At 40.1% G+C, this 27,768-nt stretch overlaps 1 protein-coding gene across 1 annotated transcript; it reads left to right on the top strand.

Moving 5' to 3' along the window:
* The first annotated feature begins 18 nt into the window (after positions 1 to 18).
* Positions 19 to 27,768, top strand: SRPK1 (SRSF protein kinase 1). Its single transcript, XM_085302247.1, has 16 exons — positions 19 to 117; positions 207 to 267; positions 11,585 to 11,703; positions 13,458 to 13,566; positions 14,022 to 14,109; positions 14,320 to 14,407; positions 15,929 to 16,035; positions 16,736 to 16,901; positions 17,986 to 18,011; positions 18,490 to 18,703; positions 18,997 to 19,425; positions 20,924 to 21,024; positions 21,930 to 22,037; positions 23,422 to 23,491; positions 24,090 to 24,182; positions 25,262 to 27,768. The coding sequence occupies exons 1-16, from the start codon at positions 105 to 107 to the stop codon at positions 25,444 to 25,446; spliced, it is 1,977 nt and encodes a 658-aa protein (XP_085158373.1). The 5' UTR covers positions 19 to 104; the 3' UTR covers positions 25,447 to 27,768.

The raw sequence follows: 27,768 nt of genomic DNA, 5'->3' as shown, positions 1-27,768 counted from the left end.
CCAAACCGCGCATGCTCCGCCCGGCGCGGCCTGGCGCGGCGCAGCACGGCACGGGCGCAGCGCGCAGGCGCGCGGGGCACCCGGGGCTACCGGCGCTAGCGGCCATGGAGCGGAAAGGTGAGTGTCCGCCGCGCCGCGCCGCGCCCCCGCGCCGCGCCCGCTCCCCGCCGCCCCTCACGCCCCTCTCTGTCTCCTTCCCCCCGCAGTGCTGGCGCTGCAGGCCCGAAAGAAGCGGACCAAAGCCAAGAAGGACAAGGCCCAGAGGAAGTAAGTGCGGCCGCGGCCTCCCGCCCAGGGAGCCCGGGGCGCCGCGGCTCCGCCGCCGCTTTGTTAGGCCCGGCGGGCAAAGGGCTCCGCGGCGCTGTGGCGGCCCCGGCTCCGTCAGGCCGTGCCGGCGGCCCGCGGGTGTCGTGGGTGCCGCCGCAGGGCCTGTTTCGCGGCGCCGGGGTCGGGCTGCGGGTTTTGCCACCGCCGGGGCTCCCCGGGACGGCAGCAGCGCCGGCCGCCGCCCGCTCCCGCTGTGCCCCGCGGGCCGAGCTGCCTCTGCCGTGAGTCCCCAAACCCTCCCGGGCCCGCTGGCTGCGGGAACCGGCTTCTCTGGACTCCTCTRCTCTTCCTCTTTTTCTTTTTCCCTTAATCTTGTCCTGGAAATGTTACAGTGTCCCGTTTGCTTCTTTCTGTAATGCTCTTGGGCAGCTTCTTTCCCACTGCAGGAATTTCACAGATCTTTGTGTTGTGAGCTTCTGGGTGCAGATGGGGGGGAAAAATTTAAAAGATCTGGACTATAATATTAAACAATGACTTGYAACAGAATGCTTTCAGTGCTGCTAACAGATTCCTTTCTAGTGAAAGGTGGTGTGAATCCTAGAGCCAGCCACATATGCTTGGTAAAATGCTGCYGCTTCTTTGTGCGGAAGCTCTGGTATCTTATGAGATTTTATACTTGCCGGCGCTTGGGAATCAAAGGTATTTGCCGAGGCTTGGGGAGGGGTGGGCTGGATGGGGTTTTTTAGGCTTAGAGTAACGTATTCTTTAGTCATTTCCTCTGACAGATCACAGGGATTTCTTCTTTTTTCAAATTTCTGGTCGATTTTTGTCTCCAGTAAGGATGTGGTTGGTTTGAGATGGGCTCTGAGAGGTGAGGAAGATTAAATGAAACTTTGAGAGATGTATGTGTGTGTTTGTGTGTGTATGTATTTGTGTTACTTGGTAGACACCACCAGATGCCTTGAAGATAGCATTAGGACATTTTTAAAGAGCCTTTTCTGCTTGTATAGTATTGTGTGCCTTAATTTCTGAATGAATAATCATTTATGTAATTATGCCTGCCTACTTTCTTTGTCCAGCTGCAGACAAACAATACTTGCGCTACCAACAGAGTTTATAGTTGCAGTTGGTAAGACTGTTTTTTGTATAAAACCTGAAACTTCTGAATGATGACTTTCAGTTCTGGCATGTATTTTAAAAATCCTAGAACTGATACTTACCAGCATTGCTGGTTAGCTGTTGATTTTGCTGCTAACCTTGCTTTGAGTAGGCCATCACACTACTTGTAAAATGCTGTGCTTATCTTCTTAAATTACTTTCTCAACTCTGTTTCCTAGTATCATAGGTTTACTAGATACTRCCTCAGAAATTAGAGACTTACTTGTGCATCGTGCTCTGTGTTAGTGAGAAGAGCGTGGTGTAAGCCCCTAATTTAGGGGCGCAGTACCACAAGGTTTATGCTRTTTAAATGCAAAGCCGTTCTAGTTAAAGCTTCTAAAATCAGCTTAACTGGGTTCTTGTAGGACTTTTTTTCATAAAATCTAAACTTGCATCCTGAAACACATGCARTGTCCTTTTAATATCTAATGTTCAATGGTAGTTGGTTGGATTATACACTTGTAATTTTTTCTGTATGAAAGACAGTAAAAAAGGATAAAAACTTTAAATAATTACTAATTTATACTTTCTAAAACTCAGGGTTATCTCATTATAGGTAAGTATAACAATGCAAAGAATGTTCTGAAGAGATTTGGAGTAATTCAAATTATCTTTCACTTTAGAAATGAACTACACCTGCTCACCTGCTTCAAGTTTACTATCAATCCAGTCTGATTAAAAAACAGAGAGGAAAAAACAGATGTAAAAAAAAAAAAAAAGGTCAGAACAAATGAAAATTGACTGTGCAAAGTGCAAAACTTGAAAGTTATCTGTTTTCCAGCTTTCAGTAGTTAACATTGCTGCTGTTTAGGTTCAGGTAAGACCAAACTAAATGGGTTATTTAAATAAAACCCTCTTAAGTGCTAATTACAGTTCCATGTATAAGATTTTTTGTTGACCACCCCATTAGAAAAAAAGTTCTTTATTTCCTACAATTTCAAATTGTTCCTCTTTCTTCCTTTGTACCCTTCTTAAGGTTTATTTGACATTGGTGGAAGAGCAAAAGCATTGATCCAAATGTATTCTTTTGCTGAAAGAGAGCAGGCAAAAGATTCTTGGTAATATGAATAACAGATGAGAACCTGTGTATTCCTTCTCCAGTGAAACTACCCCAAATGTTTTGGGAACCTGGAAGAATCATCAGATTGTCTGTATGAAGTCTTGGCTGAGAAAAGTTCTACTTGTCTAACCTGCTCTTCTGTCGTATGCGTACTGTTGTGGAGTTGGAAGAGTAATGTGGCTGTGCACCTTTTGGCCGAGCTCTCATTTCGGTGAGAATTGAGGAGGAGGAACGACAGGAGAGTGACAGCTGAGTGGCTTGGAGGGACAAAAAGCAAGCCGAAATATAGGGAGATCCTGAGTGCTGATGTTGACTGTCACTGGGCTGCTTTGTGGCCTTGAGYGAAGTACTTGTTTCAGTTTCTTCTTATCTCAGTCCTTTCTGTCAAAAAGGCAGGGAATTGGAGTTGGAACTGCTTTAATCTAARTTATTTTTAGAAGATGAGAGGTGACTTTCTGCTTGGTGGTCATCTTAATGTTAAGAATATGTAAGGAAATGTGCATGTCAAATCTTAAGTGGCTAGTAGGACATTGAAAGTTTGATGTGTAGGCTATTGCAATGTGTGTAGTTGCCAAAAGATAACTGTGTCTGAAACTTACCTGGAAAGTGTGTGATATATTATCACTTCATGGGTGAGAGGTGTGACKATCTTGGGCACTGTGAGTCAGTTAATTCCCAAAGACACCAAAAAAAACAAACTTTTTTTATATATGTAAAAGGAGCTTGTATGCTTACAAGTTTTTTTTTTTCGTACTAAAACTATTAAAAGTTTGACCAGTAGCATTTCAGATGGATAGATCTTGTGGGGTATTTTCAGATAGWTAGTTTTGCCTGATGGTCAGAAATACAAGAGATTTTGCAGTTCTTTGTTTAAAGCAGTTACTGATCTCRCTGGAGCTCAGTATTGCTGAGCAAACATTGTTGGTAATATTTGTACTGGTCCTTAGGAAGACCACGGAGCTGCAGTGTTTTTCTAGGAATAGTTCTTGTCTTAAATTTTGTCTTAGAAATTTCAGTTCTCTTGAAGCTTTATATTCTGGTACTTTATGCACAGTGCTGGATGGAGGAACTTCATGAATCCCCTAAGAGAAGGGTGGGATGGATAYCTCAACGAGTTAAGCTTTTGTTTGGCCACAAGGTGGCTGCTTCTTGCTTTGCAGGTCCCATAGCACAGAACAGATTGCATGTGTAGTTGTTGTAATCCCTTACTGCATTACAGTAGTGTCTGTAGTAGGAAGCAGTGCAGACTAACAGGAATTTAAAAGGTTGGGGGAGAAGGTTGTGTGTGTGTGTTTTTATTATTATTATTTTATTTCATTTTTTTTAAACCCCACATACTGTTTCAAAGAGRTTGTTGCTTTGAATTAGCTCTAGTCTGGACAGAGCATTCATTAGTGATGGTTTAAGTGATTCTGGGGCACATAATCTACATAGTTTTGTCAAAGAGATACTCATTTCCTATCATGCAAGACTGCTGCACTATGTGAACCAAAGCCCAGTCAATGAGGAAGATCAGAGATTTGCTTCAGAAGTGTGTATTGTCTAAACTAAAATACAAATGTAGCTATGCTTTAGCTGTGGCTCCAGTGATTTAAATGGAATTAGATACTTGTGACTGTTAATATTTTGCTGGCAATTATGTCTGTAATTTTTTTCTTTTTTTTAATCTGCATTGTATATTGCAGACATTCAGAAGATCATACTCTTCTCTCTGTGCTAGGAAGAATGACTCCTTAGTATACTGCTGAGCTTAAGATACATGACTTGAAAAGTAAGCTAAATAATATCCAAATTCAAAGCGGTTATAGCAACTGAACTACTTGTTCAGTTTCTTGTCTGTTTCTGTATTCTAGTTCATTTTCTCTGGCATGAAAAACATAAATATGTTACTGGAACCAGCCTACGAGCCTGTATGATGTCCAGATAACAGGTATTTAATTGGCAAACCCCAATAAAAATAGCATTTCATCTAGTCTAGTGTATTGCTTCAGCAAGAAGTTGGTGCACTTATGTACAAAATCAACAGTTCTGTGTGCTTGGGGAATAAGGGCTATTGAATTGTTCACGCCTCAAAGCATGAATTGTTACGGTAAGCATGAATAACTGCAAAGGTAATGGTAGCCATACAGTTACAGTATGTAACTTGTCCTGAAAAATGTAGGTTGGCTGTAGTATTCTGTTTCTGGGTGTGCTGCTTAATTTATGTGATCTTTCATGGGCTCTGGTGAATGGGGGGGATRGACTTTCATTGGACTTTGAAGAGTTCCTCAAGTTCTCTGTACCACGAGAGGGAGAGCAAGAGCAGAGTTGAGTTAATTACAGTGCCGCTGTCTTGGTTCCCCTCCCTTTCCCAAATGCGTGCAATATTTAGTATTTTCAAGAAGCAGCTGGATTACGGTTATCTGTAATTCTCTGACCAGCCTCTTGACATGAAGTGGAGCTTCACTTCCTTCTTTCCTCTCCTCAATGGAAAAAAAACTGAAAGAATGGCTTGATGAAGACAGATGAAGAATTTATTCACTCTGGGAAGCAGAAAATTCCTAGTGTTTTTGATACTTTTTAAGTTTGTTATTGTATGTCTTGCTTATGTGACTCTTCTGCTTTCTTTGGAAAGCSTTGGGCTTAGGACAGTGCTCTCTGGTTCTTCCTCAGCTTCCTTCTTGAAAACTTTGCTGGGATCAAGACCTTGAATTATGTTTTCCTCGTTTTTCTTCCGTAGTTAATACCAGTGCTACAAATTTCATAAATATTTTAAATGTACATTTAAAGTAGAGTCAGAACTTGATGCCTCGCCCACAGGATTTTTCATTCAAATACAGACATGATTGTTAGACTTTAGAATGACAGAACATAACTTAAAGCTCTGCTGGTTTCCATGGAGGTCCCTCAGTTTGTAGAGCTGAAGTAGCAGACAGTTCTGCAAACAACTTGTTAAGTACTTGCATGGGGGAGTAGGTATTGGGAGCAAGAGACTTAATTGCCTTTACTATTTGTACATTAGTACCATTCTTATGTGAAATTTATTATGACTTATCTTCAAATTGAACTCCCACAGATCTACTAAACAAAAGTATGTATTGGTGCCTCTGAGTTCAGTTCTTTCAAAACTGAATGTTAGACTATCTCCAGTTCTCCTAAGTTCTCAACAATGGTATTCCTGTAAGTTTATAGCACTGGAATAATTGGCCTTCAAGTATTGCAGATCTGCCTTACTGGCAGAAAATGACAGTTCTTTCTTTATTCAGAAAAATATGAATGGGAGAGTGAATGATTTGCATGTAATTACAAAATAATGTGGATTACACAAAATATGACTTATAATTTCCCCAAATTCCCCCACCCCCAAATACTTAAATATGCTTTGAGCAGAAAGGGTAAAGTGCATATAAGCAAGAAAGTACTTTTCAGACCTGAATTTATACTACAAGTTTAAATCTAAACAGTTATTTACTGAATTACTAGGCTTGCCTGTGGATCTCTTGCATATAGGCACGTTAGGGGCTGGCAACAGAAGCAGTCGTTCTTCAGACTAGATGTGCCTTAACATGATCTTGAAATTGCAGGCGCACTAAGGAATAATAATGAGATGTAGTCTGGCAAGCATACTTCCCTTAAAGAGACATTGTCTTCAGCGCACAGATGTGAAAATAGGAGAGAAATTCTAAATGCTGACATAACACTTGAAACAAGATCTTGCTGCAGTGGGTATGCAGTCATGAAAATCACTGGCTGGATGGTTAAGATGGAAAGCAACACAACTTTTAGCAAGACTTGCAAAGTATGTTTTGGTATTCTTATCTGTGTCGCCTGCAGTGTGACCTGGATTAGTCTTAAGTTCACTGAACTGAAATCTATTTGGGGATGTAAGTCTTATGTAGGTAACTTGATCTCCCAAATAAGGAGTGACAATGTTTATAAAGATGGTGCTGCAGGCTTCTTAAAAATCGTCTAGGAAAGCAATTGTCCTTAGTTATCTACAGATGGGATTCATATCTGCAAATACAAAGGGAAGGGAAAACTGAGGTAAGGAAGAGAGGAATAAGGAGAGACTGTGTATGCAAAAACGTTGGCACATCTAACAGGATGATAGGAATGACAAAAGCAGTTTGGATTAAACATGTGCTACCMTCCCTGCTTGGGGACAGAAGGGGTCCACGTTTATACCTCTCCTAAGCAAGTAGCTATGTAGTATGTATAGTATTTCTAATGTTTGAGGGATTAGGAAAAATACTACTTCAAAACTGTTCTGTTTTGTACAGGAAATACTGGAAGTCACTTATACATAATGCCCTTAAATAGGAGAACTGAAAACCTATTGTCAAGCATTTTATGTAAGTTACTGAGGTGGAGAAAACAAGTTCTGAGTTTTGACAGTGAAGTTTCATGCTAGGGCTTGGCTGTTTTAATCTCTTGACTACTAATTTACAGAGAACTTCAAAGGGCCTACTGCTGGTGTCCCTCCACTGCAAGCAGCGTAAGGAACATCAGTGCAGGCAGTGCAATGCAAACCGGTCGGCATGACTGTCATTGCGATCTCTCTTCTTGTCCTCCCGTTGCTAGTGGATCTGCAAGAGTGCGCACTGTGATCAAGGCTTCTTAATGTCATTTTTGCCTCRTTTTCACTGTGTGGACCAGATAAGGGATTCGGTGGGAAACTGGCAAGAGAATGCAAAAATACTTGTTTTTTCCCCCAAACTCTTTGGATGCCTTGTAAGGAAGGAGTGATTGAATGAAATCCCAGTTGCTGCAAATAATTGTTACCGTCTCTACTGTGAAGAGAAGCTGAACGGAGGGGTTGCGTGATTATTTAGTCAATGTGGAGCAAAATACTGGCTGTTGTGGAAAATCCAATTCTTCTGTAGGCCTGTTTGTTTAAAGCTGCAGAGCCAGTTTTGGAGTGTCTTTCACTGACAAACCTTTCTCCATAGCGGAGAATCTCTTAAATTATCACTTCATAACATCACATTGTTGCTGACCTGTTTCCTTATCACTTACACAAACCAGCAGGGTAAACACGCACAGGAAACGGCTGGTGATTCTTGTACATCACTGGAGGAAGATATTAATTGCCTGCTGCTGCGAGGAATATTCAGTTAGCTTGCTTWCTTTCTTTTTTAAGATCTGGTGGAGATCTGACCCTTCTCCCACTGTTTTGTCACCTTTAGGCATAAAGGATAAGTTTTTCTTGTATCTCTGGATGGAGAGGTTTGGAATTACTTCAGAAAGCTTGTTTTTACTTTGAACATCCTTCCTCTCCTGTGTGATTGCGCTGGTATTTCTGTATCAAAAGGGTTGGACTGCTGGCAATTGCTGCAAACTTTGCATTCGTCAGAGCTTTGAATCTAGTGGACTGTTAAATAGGCAAATAAAACCAGCTTGTTGAGGAAGATGAAACAAGGTATTCAACTGAATCTCTAATTTCATTAGAGGGAAGATTGAAGCAGGTAAACTTCAAGAGCATGAGCTGAATCTATTTACGTTCAACCCCTAACACAACTGAATTTGCAGGAAGATCAGCTGAGAGCAACCCCCAGCCTTGCTGCAAGGCCCTGTACCTGCAATGCAGTGCTGTGCATCTGCAGCTAGGTGGTGGAGGCAAATCCCTTTCCTCCGTTGCTCTCGCACAAAGCTTTGCTGCSTTCAAAAAGAACCAACCCTCAGCCTGCATTTGATGTGCCTCCGCTTCCTGAACAGTCTGCCATCTCATTTTTAATGGCTCTTTCGAAAACTATTGGACTGTCTTCAGGGATACCTTTATCAATGGGAGGCCGTGCTTCGTGCAGGTAGGTTAGCCTCTATTTTTTTTGTTGTGTGTGAATTGCAGTTCAGGCATTTGTGAGAGCAAGGACTTTTTTGGGTCTCTAAATATAAATTCACACGAATTCTGTAAAAGAGTTAGCATTTTGCCTTAAAGCATTTCTGTTCCATGTTGTCTTTTCTTGAGCAAAATATTACTGTATAGATGTAGAGAGATGCTGCAAATCCAGTTAATTCTATGTAATAATTAGAGCGTTGAGGCAGCATAAGTAAAGGGTGACCAAGATATTTTTAAGTAGAATAGAGGTAGATATATATCAAGTCCTAAGACTGTTGGGTTTTTTTGAAGTGTAAATTATTGAAACCATTTTTTGTGAGCTTTTTATATAATTTATCGACATTTTGCAATATGAGTGACAGCTGTTTCAGCTGTCTTTAAATACAGGATTTGGATCTCTTTTGCTCTCTTTAGCAGCCTTTTGTGCCTGTTAGCAGACTACTGTCTGAGTGAAGGATGCAGACATGAGGGTTGTGGTTTTGTCAGTGTTTTTTTTTTTTTTTTGTATTAATACATATTCTGCACTGATTAATACCCTTTTTTAATCCCAATCTGCAGTTGACATGGTTAGTTTGGGGGAAGAGGGTGGTGGGATCAAATGACATCTAATGAATCTTCACAGGAAGGCAAAGGAATGAGATGTGTTTTGGAGGTGATTTGGAAAGGAAATAGTGTTGATGAAACATATGCAAGCTGAATATGGCTATGTGTTAGGTTAGTTGGTATAGTAGAATATGATACACAAGYGAAAGGCTTCGTAAGAATGCATTTCAGATCCCCGGGACAGGCTYGGATGTAGGCTAGAGGATGTGTCGTAGACAGCGCTGTCAACAGCATGATTTGCGGATTCCCTCTGGGGAGGTACACACAGCTTACGAAAGAATGATTTTTTTCTCTCTCTTTTTTTTTTTTTAGTGCTTCCAGTAACTTCTTCCTTCATGCATGCAGTTACTATTATTGAAGAGCACTGTGACCACAGAATAGTGTGACATTACTGTCTACACCAGTGATTCTTGGGATGAATGTCCTTCTGAATCTGTTCTGATCCCCTGTGTTTTGCACAGTTACAATAGTGGAAAAACTTGAAATGGCTTTGGAGAGAATTGCACTCYGGTTCTTGTGCTATGGGTGTGGCTACTGGATTTAAATTCTCCCTTCTGTGTAATTCTTTGTTCTAGTCCTCTTTATGCTATCTGTACAATTTGGTAATTCTTAGCATCCAGTTTCTCCTTCAGCTGGTCTGTCCATTTCCTCCTCTTGCATTTGCTGCCTGCCCTCATTTGGGGAGGGTTTGTGAGTTTGTTCACAGCTCAGTTCTAAAGAAATGCTGCAGTTTTGAAGTAGCTTTTTGACTTGACCTCTAAGATTTTATTTTTTGCAGTTTCTTTACTGCCCTCATCAACCCTCAACAAGATTGTTGATAAATCTCCCATTAGCCTGACAGCAATGTCGTGGACTGTCTGGCAGTTTTTGGCGTGTAGTTCCAGACTGCTGAACACTGTTGCTTATCTGATTTTTTTTGAGTCTGAAAATCATTAGGCCTTACAAAACCTTACAGCAAACCTAAAGTAAGTGTCTGGTGATACAGTTATGCTTGGGATGGCTTTTGTAGCTGTTCTTCACTTTAATGAACTTCAAATTAAGTCATGATCAATCTGGACCTGAAGYCATTTACAGATGGGAATGAGTGATTGTCTCTTTCATGCTCTGTGGATATTTAAAATTACATGGCTTTAATATACTAAAAGGTTAAAATCTCAGGAAATTGCATGTTTGGGTAGAAGCTGAACRTGCCTTGTGTTTGTAACTACTAAAAATTGAAATATTTTGTCGTACGGTTCCAGATTAGCTGGCATGGCCATGATGTGATGCACATGACTCCAGGTGGGTTGTGAACTATAGAAACTGCATCCAAGGAAAGTTGAATCTGTAATAGTTYTGGAATGCATCAGTTACATCTACTACTTTACAGGAACAATAGTTTTAATACAAGAAATTTCTGCTAATTCACACTGCCAGGGAAGCTCACTGTAAAGAATGTCATCTTGTSCTTGTATGGCATGGTATAAAGAAATAAATTGTTGGTCACTTACCTTTCTGGATGACTGCAGCCTTTTTTTTATGTCATATTTCTAAGAGAAGAAAGCTTAATGCTGATATCTTGCAGCACTTTGCTATTAAATCTTGCTAATGTAACTCGGCTACAGGCACTGTTAATTTTAAATGCTCATTTTGTGCAAAACCCTTGTGAAAACCTTTCTCTTTAAGGCTTTATAACTCTGTAGGGAATTAATTTTTGTTTACTTYGTTTCATATTATGCCAGGAACTGTTGATATTGGTTGTAGGCAGTGTGCTGCCATGAAGGACTAACGTGGGAAGAGTAATGGGAGATTTTTTTGGGGGGGGGGGGAAGGGGGGTAAACCAAGTGTAATTTTAATGCATGAGAGTAATAGAGTGCCTTTGCCGACATGATCTTCACATGCAGGAGCTTAGAGTAGCACATACTGTGAAAAGTTAAAACACCCCCAATTTTTTTTTTTTTTTTATGAATGTAGGGTGAAATACACCACCTGGGTGCCTGATTTCTATCCCTTGCAATGACGAGTTTGCGGAAGGCTTTACAATAYATCCCAATCGCCATAGTTCATGCAATGCGGATAGCACTCTAACAAACTTTAGATATTCAATGACAAGACAAACTAGAAAGGTACCGTACTGCCTGAGAGCAGAAGTRGTCAAGGGCGGTATCAAGTGATAGAGAGACTTCTAAGGTGTTAGAAGCTGAAAGRTTAACTGTGCCTTTCATCTCTGCAATGTGAAAGGGAAAAAGGGCACAAGTTCTGAAATATCAATTTAATGTTTTTGAAGGTGTAAGCATTAATTGGTATTAGTCTTTAAAATAACATGCATCAGCATTTAAATCTTCAGATTTTATATGGGATGTCATCTTAAAACTTTAAAAAATCCTCAGTGATGAGTAAAGGGTTTCAAAGGGACTGATATTTTGATGGGATTGGTAGGTTTTAATTCATTGTCCCGCCTGGACTTTTCTTTGTTCTGCTACAACTTAATGCTTTAGATRCATTTTATATTTCTCACTAGTATGTGAAAAATTGTTTATATTGAYGTTGATACTGGATTAGGAATAAAAGCATATAAATATGGAAGCCCTTTTTTTTGAAGGCTGAATATTGCGTCTCCTCYAGTACCAGCAATCCCTCACGTAAAACGTAAGCTATTAAAGTTCAACACAAGTGAGACTTGCAATGTATTCTCTTTCAGGCCTGACACTCAGCATCGGGGCCCTGCTGCTCATTCTGAGAACGATCCTCCAGAACAAGAGGAAGAAATTCTAGGATCAGATGATGATGAACAGGAGGATCCAAACGATTATTGTAAAGGTGAGGACTYGCCTGTTTAAGGTCAGCTTGCTCAATGTAATCTAAAGATTCTCCTTGATTCCCTGTCTGCTACAGGGAGTGAAGATATGCAATTTCTTTGTTTATTTTAARTGTTTTTTGAAACAGCAGGTGATAAAACTATGCTCCATGGTTGCTTCTTTTTTTTTTTTCTATTTTTGGTTAGTTTGAAAAATGTTATCAGTCAAGACTTGAGTTGGAAAACTTAATGATGTTAGCTTTTCCTCTGTGCTAGAGGATTTATAGRTGTTTTGAAAACAGTAAAAGCAAGTTGGTATTTAAAAAAGAAAAATAAAAAAAGGAAGAATTGGAAAGTGATTTTTAAAATCATCTTAGTATCCATGCTTTAAATATATGCGTGTCTGTAAATATCGTACCTCTGTTTCTCAGATAGAAACTGAGATACAGAACAGATGGAAGTATCAAAGTATCTAATTCAATACCAAAAGGGTCAGGCTTTTTTCAAAGCATTTGCTGTCTTTAAAAAAAAGAATGCTGATAGTATATTTTAACTGAAGAACTAGCTGAAGCTTGAATGTGTGCCCCCAATTCCAATCTTCCAATCACTTTATAAGTCTGCTTCTGTGGTTACTTACTATTTATGGATGTATTGGATAAGGTAAAGGGAGAACAGGTTGTTCATATGTATAAAAATGCAAAGTAAAAATAGCACGGGGAGTTTCAACTGTAATGTTTCTTACACTTCAGTGCTTGCCTTCGAAGGGCTTAAATTTTAACGTGCTATCCAAGTATTTGTGGGATTTTTGTTTGTTGTAAAGCAAATGGGAAGAAGAAATGCCGTACTGTGGATTAGTGATCTATGYCGCTGTCACTATTGCGGCTGAAACCTTTAAGTGAAGAGAAGGGACTCCTGCTACTTGAGCTAATGAACTAATTGATAGCAATTACATGTATGCTTTGTTTGTGAACCAGTCAGYCGAGAGAGATAAATCTCCTCGGGCAAAGCATGTGTTTTGTGGGTATTTGCTGACCACAGTTGAAATATTAAGCATCTGGAATCTAGGGATAATTCCCAGATTCTGTCAAAAAATTGTGCCTTAACAATTACAGAGCTTTTTGCTCTATTTTGTTTTCTAGTCTCATTCTTTCCCTTGCATCCTTTTCTTTCTTTTCATATCTTCATACTTCAGTCATGTTTTTTCCTGGGACCACCTGGTTGCCAACTAAGAGATACTGGGGGTACAGGGAGGGATCCTCCGTGGGGATAAAGGGAGGGGACTCTCCAGTTTTCAGCTGTGATATTAAATGTTGAAGTGCTTTTCAGTCAGGAAAGCAGAAGCAAGGGAAACTCTTTTGGGGTCCAGGATGGAGTATTCTTCATGGGGATAGAGTATACAAAAGCAGTGTTGAGATTTAGCTGTAAGGGTCTTAATCTGTTGCTGAGCTGCAGTTTTCAAAGGTTGTTAGCCTGATGAACGATAGATACTACAGTAATAATCTTCTACATTGAAAGGAGGGAAAGTCAGCCATTCTACTTCAGTTATATTGAAAGAATGTTTTTTCTGTCAACTCCAGAGCTCTTCACCACTGTTGCCTTAACATACAATGTATGTTTGTTCTAGCAAGAAATTGTCTAATTGCATTGGGTATGATTAAACATTTAAAACGATGAAATGCATGTGCCTCATGTTATGGTGCTTGTTCCACGTACCTTTTTTCCAGCACTTGTGTGATCTCTTGATATATCAACTTCCTACTGTTCCCACCCCCCCTAGGTGGCTATCACCTTGTGAAAATAGGAGATCTCTTTAACGGGCGGTACCATGTGATCCGAAAGCTTGGATGGGGCCACTTCTCCACCGTATGGCTAGCTTGGGACATCCAGTAAGTCTCTATTTAGGTTGTGTTTCTGACAGGAATGCCTGAGAGTTGCACAAACATGATCAGAAAGTATTTGCTTATATTTAGATAAAAGCACAAAATGTACCTAATCCATAGGTTAGGAGAGTATAACTATCCTAATACAGAATTTTCTTTTGATATCATGCCTGCAAGTATATGGAGGGGAGTTARGGTTAACAGGACAAGCCATTTATATGGTAATGATAACTTCCTTGTGTTCAGCAGTTTGACCTGTTATTTTGTTTTATGAAAAATTAATAACTGATGTATGGAGGAGACCCAAAGACAATTTTCAAAAAAGTATTTAAATTTTATTTCTCCATGACACTTGAGTCTTGCATATAAAAGCTATTATTTAAGAGAATTAGGTTAATCCTTGAGAATAATTTCTTTGTATAAGCGTTAACGTCTCCAATTTATTTACCGTGTGTGCTTAGAGGGAAGAGATTTGTAGCAATGAAAGTAGTGAAGAGTGCAGAGCACTATACAGAAACGGCACTGGACGAAATCAAGTTGCTAAAATCGGTGAGTGCCTAAGAGTGGGCTTTGTTTTTAATTTGTTTTTGGAGTTCACACTAGTCAGGTAATGTGCTTGGTCTTTTGGATCATCTACTTGAGAAGAAGTTGGGTAGGGGCCTTAGCACTTACTAGTGCAGCAGATCTGCACTCCAAAAATACATTCTTACCTAGCAATTGCCCTGAGGAGCGCAAAGTTAATCCTCTTTCTCTCTGCAGGTCCGCAACAGTGATCCAAATGATCCAAGTAAAGAGAGGGTGGTTCAGTTAYTAGATGACTTCAAGATTTCAGGAGTTAATGGTTCTCGTATCCTTTTGTGGAAGAAAGGCAAAGAATTTCATAAAGGTGGRAGTCCCCTGGGTTGCTGTCATGCCGCAGGTTGGTGAGCGATACCCAGGCAACCCTTTCACTGCCCGAGGAAGTCTGTTGCAAAACGATTGCCTTTTGTGGGCCTTGAAGCTACCTGCACGGCTCAGATTGTTCAGTCCACAGGTCTGACATCGTAGGTGTGAATCGTGGAGACAGTGCTGCTTAGTCATGCTTTTAACTTGAGAGATGAGACGGCTGCATCCCATTTGCAAATCAGCACTGAATGGCTGAGTGACTGAGGTGCCTGCGTGGAAGGAGTGTCCATCTATCCCCATGCCTCAGTTCTGCAAGCAGCCTAGTAATAAAATTCCTTATTTAAGTAAAGCATTAAAGATGGCAGAGATGTGCAGTCTATAACTTGATAATAGGGAAGTTTTCAATTTAGGGAAGCATTTTACCTTGGTCTTGACCAACATTGTTAACAGGTTTAGAGTGTACTGCTTTGAAAATCCCGTGTAGATCAGTGAGCAAACTTCTAATAGGGGGTTATTTGTGGGAAATCTTAATGCACCCTTTACATTTGAAAGTYTTTTGCATTTCTGCTTTGCAGAATCTTGAACGTCATCTTGGTGAGAATTACTAGAGTACTTGAGAATCAGGCTGAAGGTTATAAACTCCTAAAGCTTTTAGAAAACTGTAGTCACGTGGTGTATTTCCTCTTACGTTAGCTTTTATCCCTAGAACCTAGCATTGAGCAAATTGTTACTTGATACTRTATTTCTTGCACTCTTATGAAATGTGTATGCATGCTTTCTGCCAACGTAGAAGACCTAATAAAAATCTGAGTTTGACTTCCAAACCAAAAGCAGAATACTGAATATGTCCCTAGAGTAGCTGTTCAGACCCTGCAGACAAAAAGAAGTTAATGTAAACACTGTTGAAGTCCCAGCTTGTATATTAAAAAAAAAAAAAAAAAAAAAAAAAACAAAAAAAAAACAAAAAAACAAAAAAACAAAAAAAAAAAAACAACTTTCTTTTGCTGGTAAAGAAGCAAGGGAAAAATACCTTAATTGTTCTGAGGGTGACTTGTCAACTGGAAATTTAGTTATTTTTTGAGGTAATGCTGAAACAGATCTGGGTTTAAGTCTTGCCTGGGGCAAGAGCATAAATTGTTCCAAACTTATATTCTCAGCTTGAAACTGTTTCAGTGCTAGCAGGAAATACTAACACWCATTTGCTTGTGCAGCTGGCTTCCACCCAGGATGTGATACTGCTACTGCTGCTTTAGCACCATCCTTCTGAACTCTCTCTCTSCCTTCATATTTAAAGGTTTTGCATAACAATACTGATGTATGTGTAATAGAATGGTGCTGCTTAGGAATGCAGGTGCTCTAAGGTTAGTCAGAAGGGAGAAGGTTTTTTAATATAGAAACACATAATTGGTATAGATTCCCCAACCYTGTGAATTCAAGGCTCATTGGATTAGGATGTTGCTCATTTTCCTTGACCGAGTTCCAGATATCTGTATGGTCTTTGAAGTTCTAGGGCATCATCTCCTGAAATGGATCATCAAGTCAAATTATCAGGGGCTTCCACTCCCTTGTGTCAAAAAGATCATCAAACAGGTATGTTCCAGTTCAGACTGCACTGTTTGCTTCAACCTAATGAGAAAGTTTTCATTGGGGAGGGAGAAACCTTTCTCAAATCCAAGAAAATGAGAATTAAAAATCAGTGGTATAGCCTCTCACACAACAAATCATTTTCAGATTAATACTTCCTTTCTCTACTGCAAAAACATTCTGCTGCAGATACTTTTGTTACTTAAACCATGATGGTGCAGTGGGAGGTCAGCTTCACTTTTAACCTCTTCTTACCCTGTTTATTCCTCACAAGTGCAAGTAGTTCTTTTTATACCTTCTGTTGCAKTAAGTGTGGCGCTTAATGATGGGAGAAGCAAGAGAAACCTGTTCTCCCTACTATATTGCTTAAGGAGAAAGATCTTTCTACATCAGAGGGTGGAAAGAGAAAGAAAGCATGATTTTATTGTAGGACATTAAGATTAGATTTTCACTGTGGTAAGCGAAGTCATGAAGGTAAAGAGAGTGTTTTAAATTCATAGTTGAAATCTGTATACAAATCCAAATTTTGTGGAACTCAGTAATAACTACTGATGTCRTAAGAGTTAATCTTGGACATAAAGATCCTTCCAGTTCATTAGTGATCCTGGGCAGCTATTGAATTCAGTTTTTGTATTTTTTTTTTTCATTTTCAGTTTGCTTATTCTTTGCTTTTTCTAATGGTTGGTTTGTTTCTCTCCATCTGCAGGTTCTTCAAGGTCTTGATTACTTGCACACAAAGTGTCGGATCATTCATACAGATATTAAACCTGAGAACATTCTTCTGTGTGTTAACGACCAGTATATTCGTAGGTTGGCTGCAGAAGCAACAGAGTGGCAGAGATCTGGGGCTCCCCCACCATCTGGTTCTGCAGGTGGGTTTTTTTGTTTTTTTCACTGAAAACTGGTCCTCTTCTCAATTAAAAAAAAAAAGTAATCTCATAAGGGAAAGTGTCCCATTTGCTTTGCATTAAGTACGGTGGAATAGTACTGCAAGTAACTTCAGAAAAAGCCAGCTGTAAATTGTGGAGCTAGTCATAAGTTATAACTTGATGACACTCAGGAAGCTAGTCATTTGCATAAGAAAAAGGGGRAAGGATAAATGCATGCTGACACCTGTTTTAAGGCAGTTGATCTGACACAGATTTAGTAGTAGGACAGTCATTTAAAAAGCATGTTAGCCTTTTATGAAACACCCTGCAAAAATGTGGTTGCATTCAAAATAGTACTTAAGTTCACTTAAAGTGAGGCACTTCTCACATTTTCTGCAAAAGTTTATCTCCTTTTGCTGCAAGATGCTGGAATTGCATTTTAGAGAAGTCCTCAACAAGATGATTTACCTGTTAGTWGTCAATTTGCATACATCTAGGAAGTTCAGAGAACAGTGAGTAGTTTCCTTGACATGCTGACATCCCTAAAGAGCAGAGAGCAAATTCTCTTTTGCTCCTCGTTCTTATTTTTCATGTTCCTTCTCAGAATTTCTGTCTGTACCAGTCTGCAGGTTTCAGGAACTATTACAGTGCATGCTGGAAGACTCTGTTTGTCATAATATTACAGCACCAATGTTAGCTGAGCCYATCATATCATAGCTTAGCTGGGCTAGGTCAGGGAAGCTCCCTTAACTTTGGTATTTTAATGTTTTGGTTTGTGTTTTCTCAGTAAGATGCATCATTCATGCTGTATATGAAGCTGCATGACAGGAAGTTTAAGTCTTTGGTTATCAGTCAAGCAAATACTATCTGGGATTTTAATTGCGCTCATCTTACGTTTTTCTAAATATTTTTATCCTTGCTATGTCTTTGTAGGAAAATGAAGGCTTCAAAATAAACATTTGTTGATCTCTTAAAGTCTTGTCACCAGACCACACTGGAAAAACCTTACCTTTACACAGTAGCATAGTTGCAGAGTTTTTTATATAAACGTGCTAACTTGCTATCTTCATTTTCCTTTCCGTTTCAGTGAGCACTGCACCGCAGCCAAAACCAGTAAGTGTAATAGCTTTCATCTGTAAGTATGCATCTACTTATATTATCTCCTCCATTGTTTTGTACTGCGGTCAGTCTTAAGAGAAAGCAGCATTGTAGTCACATTAGAAGGAAAAGTATCATTTGTTCATGTTTGTCCTTGAATGCGCTTATCAGGTTTAATACTGTCTGGGGGACGTAAGTAGTTCTATCTCAAATACATTGCCAGCAGTGGCAGCAGTTTTCATGGTCTCAGAATATGTTGTGTTTAGAGATCATTGTAGATGTCTCTGGTTAGGACAGAAGTGCCCTGATAGGGCAACAGACAACTCCAGAAGACTTTATCTGCTGTGTATTTGGGAGAACTCTCTCCCTAGAGTTCTCATCCCAGACTGCTTCCTCAGTCCTAAAATAAATGAAAACCTGAATCATTCCAGATTTATTGAAATATGAAACAAAGTCAAATGTTTGAGGTATTYCTCTGCTTGTTTCTTTGTAGGCAGACAAAATGTCAAAGAATAAGAAAAAGAAGTTGAAAAAAAAGCAGAAACGGCAAGCTGAGTTGTTAGAGAAACGAATGCAAGAGATAGAGGAAATGGAGAAGGAAGCAAGCCCTGGGCAAACACAGCCTGAAGAGGAGGAGGAAACTCAGAGCCCTCTGGAAATGCTTTTAAAAGTTAGTCCGCCAGATGAAGGAGTCAACAAAAAGACAGGTATGGACCTAAAGTATTGCAAGAGCAGCACAATGTTCTTTCACTCATGCTAGCATGAATAGAGTGAGCCTCTTTAGTACAGATTGCTGTTATCATTTAACCTTATGTATATTATGTTGCACCAATCTGAAGAGGCTAGAAATTTTTTTTATCACAAATGGAATTAATGAATGATCGTGGTCTGTTACATTTTGAAAACAGTCTGTTTCTGAAGACTTCATGAACAACTTCAGCCATTACTTTATTAAGACGTTCTGCTATCTTTAAGAATCTTCTAATTTCCCCTCTTCTAGCTGAAGTCCTTGTTCAAGAGCAGTCTATTCTAATGGAAAGTAGTGTGGAAAAATGCGTACCAGAAATAAATTGCAATGGAGTGATACAACTGACGGACTTCTCAGACTCTGGTAATCAAGGGTCTGTGCGACTTGAGGATGACCTTCATAATGCCAATAACTGTGGCGATTGCCCTCTCACGCAGAAGGAGGAGAGCTTCCGTGGTTGTAATTACAATCAACGTAACGGTGACTCAGAGACCAGGCCTCAAGAAGCAGTGTCGGACTCGTTCGTGCCCTTAGTTTCAGAAGATTCCATGGTTTGTCAGCCCACATCGAGCGAAGAGCAATCATACAGCGAGCAGGAGATCAGCCATTTGCAGGAGAGCATCCGGACCGAGATACCATCAGAGGATGAGAATGAGAATAATAGTCCTTCAGAGAACAAAGGTATAAGAGGAGCCCTTTGAGAAAGGACCACCCCCTTGATCTGGGAGAGTTGTATTGTAGCGCTTGAGTATTAACTGAAACCTTCATTTTATAGACTGMTGTGATTAGGACCACCTCTTTGAGCCTTCACCCCCTGCCAGGGGTAATTAACCTGACAGTCCCAGTCTCAAGTCATTCTGCTGTTTGTAGTTTCCAACTAAGAGGGGTTTGTGCCTTAGTTTTAACTGTAGATCACATAAGCGCTCCCCCTTTAAAAATACTGTATGTTTCTTTTTCATTATAGATACATTTCCATCTGTAGATCAGGTATTGCATGTGTGATTTATATTTAGAAACTTAAATCCACAGATTGTCACTGATTGTTGGAATATGGGTAAGTACAATTAAGTCTGTTGTGATAGTTCCGCTCTTATCATGGAGAGAAGGTAACTCCTCACTCGAGATGAATAAACGTTTTCCCAGAAATACAAACCATCCATAACAAAGCTTATACGATGTAAGGAGGATTGTTTAATTATTTTGTTTGTTGTGTAATTTTTTCAGGAAAAAACACTGCACAGCTTGTAGTTCAGGAGAGCATGGCACACAATAGTGTTCTGCAGTTGAGAGTGGGTTTTTTGTTTTGTTTTTTGACTTGTGTCAATTGATTAAAACTTAAAACTGTCCATCACTGCATTTTTGAGTCAGGATCTAGTCAAGTATATCTGTCTGCTTGGAGAGGAAGGGAGAAACTAAAACTTGTATTGAGGCGGAGTGTTAATTTTCTGTAGTGTTTTCCTGGTGGCAATGCTGCTGTGGAGTTTCAAGCACGAGAAGGGAGCAAGTGAAATTTGATGATACTGAAACTTGGACCTTATTCAGTCAGATGCCCCTGCAAGATTACTATGTGTCTTCTGCTTCTCAAAACTGTCTCCCAGCTTGCTTGAGAGTTACAACTGGATATAATTTGGTGACTTTATGTTTTTGCTCTCTACCRTGTCTGTTGAGGTTTTTTTCTGAAACCTCAGCTCTTGTAGTTGTCTGTGTTGCTGCCATGGGTGATGGCTACGGTGAAAAGATGCTATTATACTTGGACTCCCCTTCAAGGATTTAGGAAGACTTCTTATGCGCTTCTGGCAGTGCCCTTATTTATAAAGGTTGTCTTTATATAGACAATCTCATTTTCTTTAAAGGTATGCACCACTCTTGCATACACTTGCCTGTTGTCCCACTGTGCAACACAAATAGAAAGTCCCTGTGCTGGCTATATTCTAATTCTTTCCTGTGTTTACCAGCCTTTTAGAGTCTTAATGTTAGTAGTTCTTTTGCTCAAAGTGCAGACAGTTTGGGGTTTTTTTTTTGTTTTGTTTTTTCTTCTTCCCAACTAGCTTCGGGGAAGGGAAAGTTCTGATCAGTAAGCAATATCCTTCCTGAGTAGGGAGAGGGCTATAGGATTTGAATGACAGATGGTGACACTGCCCATTTAGCTTTAATCAGCTGTTGTGCATATTGCCTTTAGGAAAATCGACTGCTGGGAATTTCCTTCTTAATCCCCTTGAGCCCAAGAATGCAGATAAGCTCAAAGTGAAGATAGCTGACCTAGGAAATGCTTGCTGGGTGGTAAGTTTAAAATCTTTTCACATTGCATGCTTAAACCCACTAATTCATTCTCAGTAGGTCAAGACTGAAAAGAATCTGTAAAATAGTCTATTTTATACCTCCCTGTAAAAGTAGAGATAATTTTGAAACTGTTGAAAAAAAAGGAGGGATACAAAGTAATGGTCTTCTAACCTAGCATTTCAGCCTGTGCTCTGGGTGCCTCTTTAGTCACTAGATTATTTCTCAGAGGCCTCTGGTCCTGCATGATGTGCCCCAGTCTGTATACACAACTTCTGCACAGCCTGTAGCTCCCCTAGAGTAGAAGGTTGGAAGCAGTGGCTCTGATGTGCTAGTTCTGTAGTTTATTAGGTTGTCAAACTGTTTCRGTGGATTCATAAGCACATGAAAGAGACTCAAATAGATCTTTTCTCCGAAGCTTGTGCTGCACTACTTAAGTGTTTGACATTTCAGATAGGCAGAATAGAATCTTCCTTCCTTTTTTTTTCTTTTTTTAAGGGCAAAATGCTTGATCTTAGACTGTTGCAAACTCAAAATCCCACATTAAGTTTATGGCAGTGGGCGAGGCGCTGTCTCTTGCAAACATGTTGCTTATCTGTTTTAAAGTAGGTGAATCTACCAGACCTATCATGACCTGATAGTAGAGAGTACAGCTTCTAAAATGGTCTTTCCTGTTCTGCTGTTATTGTTTACTTTCCTCTAAATAGCTAGACTGTCTGCCTTAAGAGGGAATGTCTTGTGTAGAGCCTTCAAATATTTCCTTGTATTCCTACAGGTTTTGTTTGAGATGTAAAATTCAGGTGAAACATAATGGGAATGAGCTTTGGCTTGCTCTGGCCTTCCAGATTATTGATTCTTGTCCTTTAAAAGCTTGCTAACCTTTTAATAAACCATTTTTTTCTGTTTAGCACAAGCACTTCACCGAAGATATCCAGACAAGACAATACCGATCCTTGGAGGTATTGATAGGATCAGGGTACAACACCCCTGCTGACATTTGGAGCACAGCATGTATGGTGAGTGGTGTCATCCAGGGAGGATTTTAGGTGTTGCTGCAGGGCATTTTGGGAAACTCAGGTATGTTCCAGACTACAGAATTACTAGCTGAGTCTGGCCAAGAACAGGGGGTGAGGATCGGAGAGACCTCAAAACCACCAACGCATATTCAGCCAACTTCTAGACTGGCTGAATACYATGCTTCTGTATCGAAGTCAGTGTTTCTTTCATCTTTTGCCACATGTAGCCTTCCCTTTGAAAGTTGGGGCTTTGTTGTATAACATTGGCATATTTAAAATATAGCTGTACTTTGAGATCATGCTTCATGGAAAAGCAAGAGAAATATGCARTTCTGAAGACGAGAAAGTGTTTTGTGTAAAAGTCTTTCCTCTGCATCCACCACTGTTTCACAGATGTCTTCAGTATAATTCTTTATTTTAGTATCATGCATCTTCTGCCTTGTTTGTAATCACTTTATAATTTCTGAGTAATGTTAACATGAGGCTGAAGCTGTTCTTCCCATAATAGCTAACAAATGTAGAATATGAGGACTTAAAAAAAAAAAAAAAACTTAGTCTAGTTAGAAGTGTGTGTCTTTGTCCCCTTCCTGTATTTTTTGACAAATTAAAGCTCATTTTTCTATTTTAAGCTTGGAAAACAGTGAACTCGTTTTTGCTGTCTCAGAAAACAAGCTGTGATTTTGATGAATGTGATAAAAACAGAATGCAGTAGGATCATGTTGTCTCCGCAGAACTTACRGTCAAAATTATGCAGTAGTGACTCTTGAGTGCCTAATTCCATAGTTTGACTACAGCAGTCCTTAAAGAAAATTAAGAATACGGAAAGTCATAGGTACTGTTTTGAGTAAAAGTGAATACATAAAGATCTTAAAGGRTAAATACATCATGGAATTTAGGAGTGGTAAATTGAGAAATGAATGCAATTTTTTTCTCATTTAAAACATTTTCATATCTGAGAATGAATGGTCTGAGATGAACTGCATTGAAAAATGTCTTTTTAACATCTGAAACTTTACAGGGAAAGAACTTAGTAAAAAAAAAATAGAGTTGGGGCATGATATCAAGTTTTGCAAAATGCTGTTGAGAGGGAAGAGGGGCTAAGCATGTGAAAAGCCTTCATTCTGTACACTTCAAACTTATATGAACTCTCCATTTTACTATGATCCAGAACTCATCACAGTTCTGAGTCTATGAAGTTTTTAAATGCAACAAAGTATTTGAATGTGTTATGTTAGCGGTATATTGGAGGTGTATTGTATTTTGCAGGTTACTCTTCCTTCCACTTTGATTCTGGCATGCAGAGGTATGCAGAATCAGCCTGCAACACTTCTAACAATGTGCAAGTGTGTTAAAGTGGTATAACATAAACTTTCTGTTTGTTTAGGCCTTTGAATTAGCAACAGGAGACTATCTGTTTGAGCCTCATTCTGGAGAAGATTACTCACGGGATGAAGGTGTGTTTAAGTCTTTCCTCTTAATTTGGGCCATGAGATGCAATGGAGGCTTCTTCAGAATGAGAACCTTCTCTCTCAAGTCTGCAGTGCAAAGTTTCCTTGCAAAAAGATGTTCATCCAAATTAGTGATGTTAGAGAACAMCTATGGTTAGGGTTCTGCAGTGAGACACCATGCCATGAAAGTCCATGTTTTTGTTTTGTATTTACCTTTTACCACTATCCTCTCTATCTTGCTTCTCAGACTACTGAGCTTCTGAATGGCCCTTTCCTCTTCGCCCTCCCTCCCCCACCATGTGTTGTCTTTTTCCTTGTGCTTTGTAATCTAATTTCAGGTTCTGTTTTCCCAGTGTGTCTGAGCCATGTTTGTCATGCTTATAGTGATACCTCTGAGATTATGGTTAGGTTATAATAACACACTGGGATGCAACGGGCACTGAACTATATTGCTCATAACTTGTCTTACTTAYGGATCTCAAAGTAATTTGCAAAGGAGATTAAGTGTCTTTGTCTTCACATCCAAAAAAGGAAACTGGGATGTGGAGTGGGGGATGTCTTGTATAGATGTGTCATACTGTCTCTTTCTTTTGCAAACATATAGATCATATTGCATTGATCATAGAACTTCTGGGGAAAATACCTCGCAAGCTCATTTTGGCAGGAAAATATTCCAAGGAGTTTTTCACCAAGAAAGGTAAAAGGAAACAAGTGAATATCACCTTCTCCTAACCCCCAAACACAGGAGCACCTTGCTAAAAATACCAATTAAAAATGGATTTCAACAAAGACATATCTTTAAATCTTCTCTCTGTTTTATGAAGAGCTTTTTCAGCAAAGCTGCAGCTAAATTTAAGGTATTCTTGTCTCCTAAAAATATGCTACATCTCCCGTAGTTGACATCTTAGTGTAGATCAAATGCGACAAGTTGAAGAACAGTTCTATAGGTAGCTCCTCAGATTTGAGAYGGCTTCAGATAGCTGAGCTTTGTCAGCTAGAGGTGTTTACATGTCTTTGAAGTCTTCTCTAAACAACTTTTGTTCTATTTCTGGCATAACAGTCACTTAAACACTACCTTGCATCCTGAGCCACGTTGCTTCAGATGATAAAGATAACTGCTGTTGCAGGCCCTTCAGTCTGGTCTAAGGGAAGAGGCCGGGTACATAGCAGACAGCTGTCTTCTCTGTTCAGGCTGGTAAACCCAGGGTGTTTTTTTTTTTTAATTTTTCTTTTTCCAGCAGAGACTCTCTGCCCTAAACAGAAAATCTGACATTTTATCATGTTGCTAATGTTAGAGCTCTAAGTACACTAGAAATGTATTAAGACTCCAGAAYAATTTTTTTCACCTAGTTTAATATATGCTGGTATTGGATCAGAAATAGCAGGAGGGAAAAAGGGAGCCTTCAAGGACTACACTTCTAAAACAGCCATCAAWAGCAGATTGAAAAGATAATCTGAGTTGTTTCTGGACTATACTATCCCAAGCTGGTGGTGTTAGTTCCCTGTAAAGACCTTGAAATCCTTCAACACTTTCTAAGTGTCTACTMTGTTTTTTACTTTCCAGTCACAAAACTTTTCCTTCAATTTTAGCAGCTTAAATGTTTTGAAATGAGCTGTTCAAACCTACCTTTTAGTATCCCTTCTTCCTTTGGCACCTCCCCACACCTTTGCCTTCCGTGTGCTAAAGTATTCAGTTTCTGTACTCAGCCTGTCATGCTTGGCCTGTTTGGGTCTGCTGCTATGGTTGGCATTTAACACATCTGTCTTGGTTTTCAGGTGATCTGAAGCACATCACCAAACTGAAGCCCTGGGGCCTTTTCGAAGTTCTGGTGGAAAAATATGAGTGGTCCCAAGACGAGGCAGCTGCATTCACAGACTTCTTATTACCTATGTTGGAGCTGATCCCGGAGAAACGTGCTACAGCGGCGGAGTGTCTCAGGCACCCCTGGCTTAGCTCCTAGAGGCTTCAACCCAATGCCACAGCACTACATTCTGGTTTACAGCATAGCATACACACACCCAGCTGCCCCCTCCTAAATCCATTTTTTTCTCCTTGTTCATTTTCAGTGTGAAGTTCTTCCTTCAAGGCTTCCAAGATTTTAGATAAATCTAACGTGTTCTGCTGAGTTTGCTTGTGTGACTCAATGGGGACTCTCCTCAGCCAGTGGGCATCATCTGTGTTCTGCCTCGCTAGGGCTTTGCCAAAGACTAATTGACTGGAATATGAAGTTTTTTCCTGAGTCTCCTCACTGTTAAASAGCACATGCGGTAGATGAGAGCTCATCTGTGCTGAGATAGCTCCCTTAACTAAATTTCAACTGTCCTTTGCTCGTGAGGGGAACATGAAGATCTGAACTCGTTTCACTGACTCGGGAGTCAGTTTCCTGCTGTTTATCCAGTAGCTGGCAATGGGGTGAGAAGTAACAGAGGGCACCAAGATGGTGTTAATTCCATGTAGAGCAAAGACCTTGAAATCCATCATTTTCTAGGTGTCTACTGTATTCTTTGCTCTCCAGTCACATAATTCTTTCTTAGTTTTAGCTGCCTAAATCTTTTTGAAATGAACTATTTAAATCTAGATTTTAGTATCACTTATTTCTTCCCCCAGCGTGCCCCTGCCCCTTTACTTTTTCCCCTCCCTGTGCCCAGATAGTCAGAATAGTTTCTAAATTCAGCAGCATTTAATGAGTATTTTCAAATGCCTGAGCCTGTGACTAAAAGGTGACAAGATAAATGAGCAAAAGCTGGAACTGACTAAACGCACAATCTTCGGCATACAGATGGGTGCGCCCTTTGGCTGCAGAGAGGTAGCCTTGTTGCAGGCAACTCTTCCAATGTTTTAGTGAGCTGGTTTTTATTTTTCACCCTTTTTGCCTTGCCTGAGATGGTTGCTACATCTGTGAGAGACCGCCTTTYGCTGATTCGGTGTACTCTGGCTCTTACTTTTTGACCATTTTGCTTTTTCCCAGGTGAAGGGTGGCAGCATCTGTATCGCATCCATGCTATAGCCCTTGACTTGGAAACTCGACACTTGAAAGCCCAACTTCTTTAAGCCCAACTTTCTTTTATGTTAACTTGCTTCAGGTGCTGGCCTTCAGAAATAACTTCCCAGAATGGGAKTGCCTTTCATTTTCTGKGGCATTAATGCAAGGAGAGCTAACAGGTGGGAGAAAACTGATTGACTTTTCCATGCAGACATCTAGAGATGCCCAAAATAAAATGTTCTGTTGATTTGCTGTATAAACTTCTCAGAGGGGGTTGGATGTAATAAGTAAATGGGTTAATTTTAATTAAGTTAAATCACTGTGGCATTTTGCTAGTTCTGTGATGGCTTCCTCTAGACTTCTCCATCCTTATTACAGATTCAGTGCATCCCACTCTAAAGCAAGATTTGGCAGTGTTGAGACTTCAGAGGTACTTCCTCACCCTGGACCAAATAGGCCTTTGGATTGATGGTAGTTTTCAAAGGATAGAAGTACCGCAGAAACGTACTGGAGGCCAAGCAGATGCGCTCTGAGGTGATGTGCTGCCGAAGCAGCCAAGATGACTGTTACGTGTCACTCCTCTATTTGTGTTTGAAATCCTGGTTCGTGAGGATTGTTCGTTCATAAAACTTGATGTCATTTAATCCACTTGAAAAGCATTTCTCCAGTCCAGTGCCTGATTTGGCTTATTAATGCAATTCATGCTGCATGCTCCTTTAGGGATAGGTCAGGTTCTCTATGCATATAACGTAAAATTAAAGGAAAGAAACATGCAAAACAGTTTTAAACTGCTCACTTGACTCCCCCCCCCCCCTTTCATCTGGAGTTTCCCCGTTCGGTGTTGCCTCCCTATCTGTTACAGAGGGACTGCAGCCAGGACTGGATTCTAGCATACCTACTGTCTAAATACTGTGAAGATACATTGACAGGGCAAACAACTTCTGTTGTCGTCTTGGAAGCTCACCCGGTTCTGTGTACTTCAAACTGACCGATTAGAGAATTGTTTCTAGGAGGGGTCTGCACACTTCGATGCTGAGGGCTTCTGCCCGTCCTCCCTGCCCTCTGCCACCCTGACTGGAGGAGGATGGGGTTTTTTATTGAGATAGCCAAGGCTAGAGCCAGCTTCGGAGTTGAAGACCCACAGGATGAGCTGTCAGGATTCAGTCTTGTACCTTGTGCTCGTTCACTTGGGGTTTGTTAAATTTCCAAATTGCCGTAAAGTGCTCGCACTAAAGGATTTGTACTTGCTGTGTCAGTCTAAAACCTGAAGGAAAATACATTTTTATTCTTTCTACTTGA

The sequence above is a fragment of the Rhea americana genome, unplaced genomic scaffold, assembly GCF_003343005.1.
Source record: "Rhea americana isolate MKP2758 unplaced genomic scaffold, rheAme1 scaffold_189, whole genome shotgun sequence".
In the NCBI taxonomy this organism is placed as follows: domain Eukaryota; kingdom Metazoa; phylum Chordata; class Aves; order Rheiformes; family Rheidae; genus Rhea; species Rhea americana.
The sequence above is the reverse complement of the archived record's forward strand: the minus strand, read 5'-3'. Positions and strand labels throughout refer to the sequence as shown.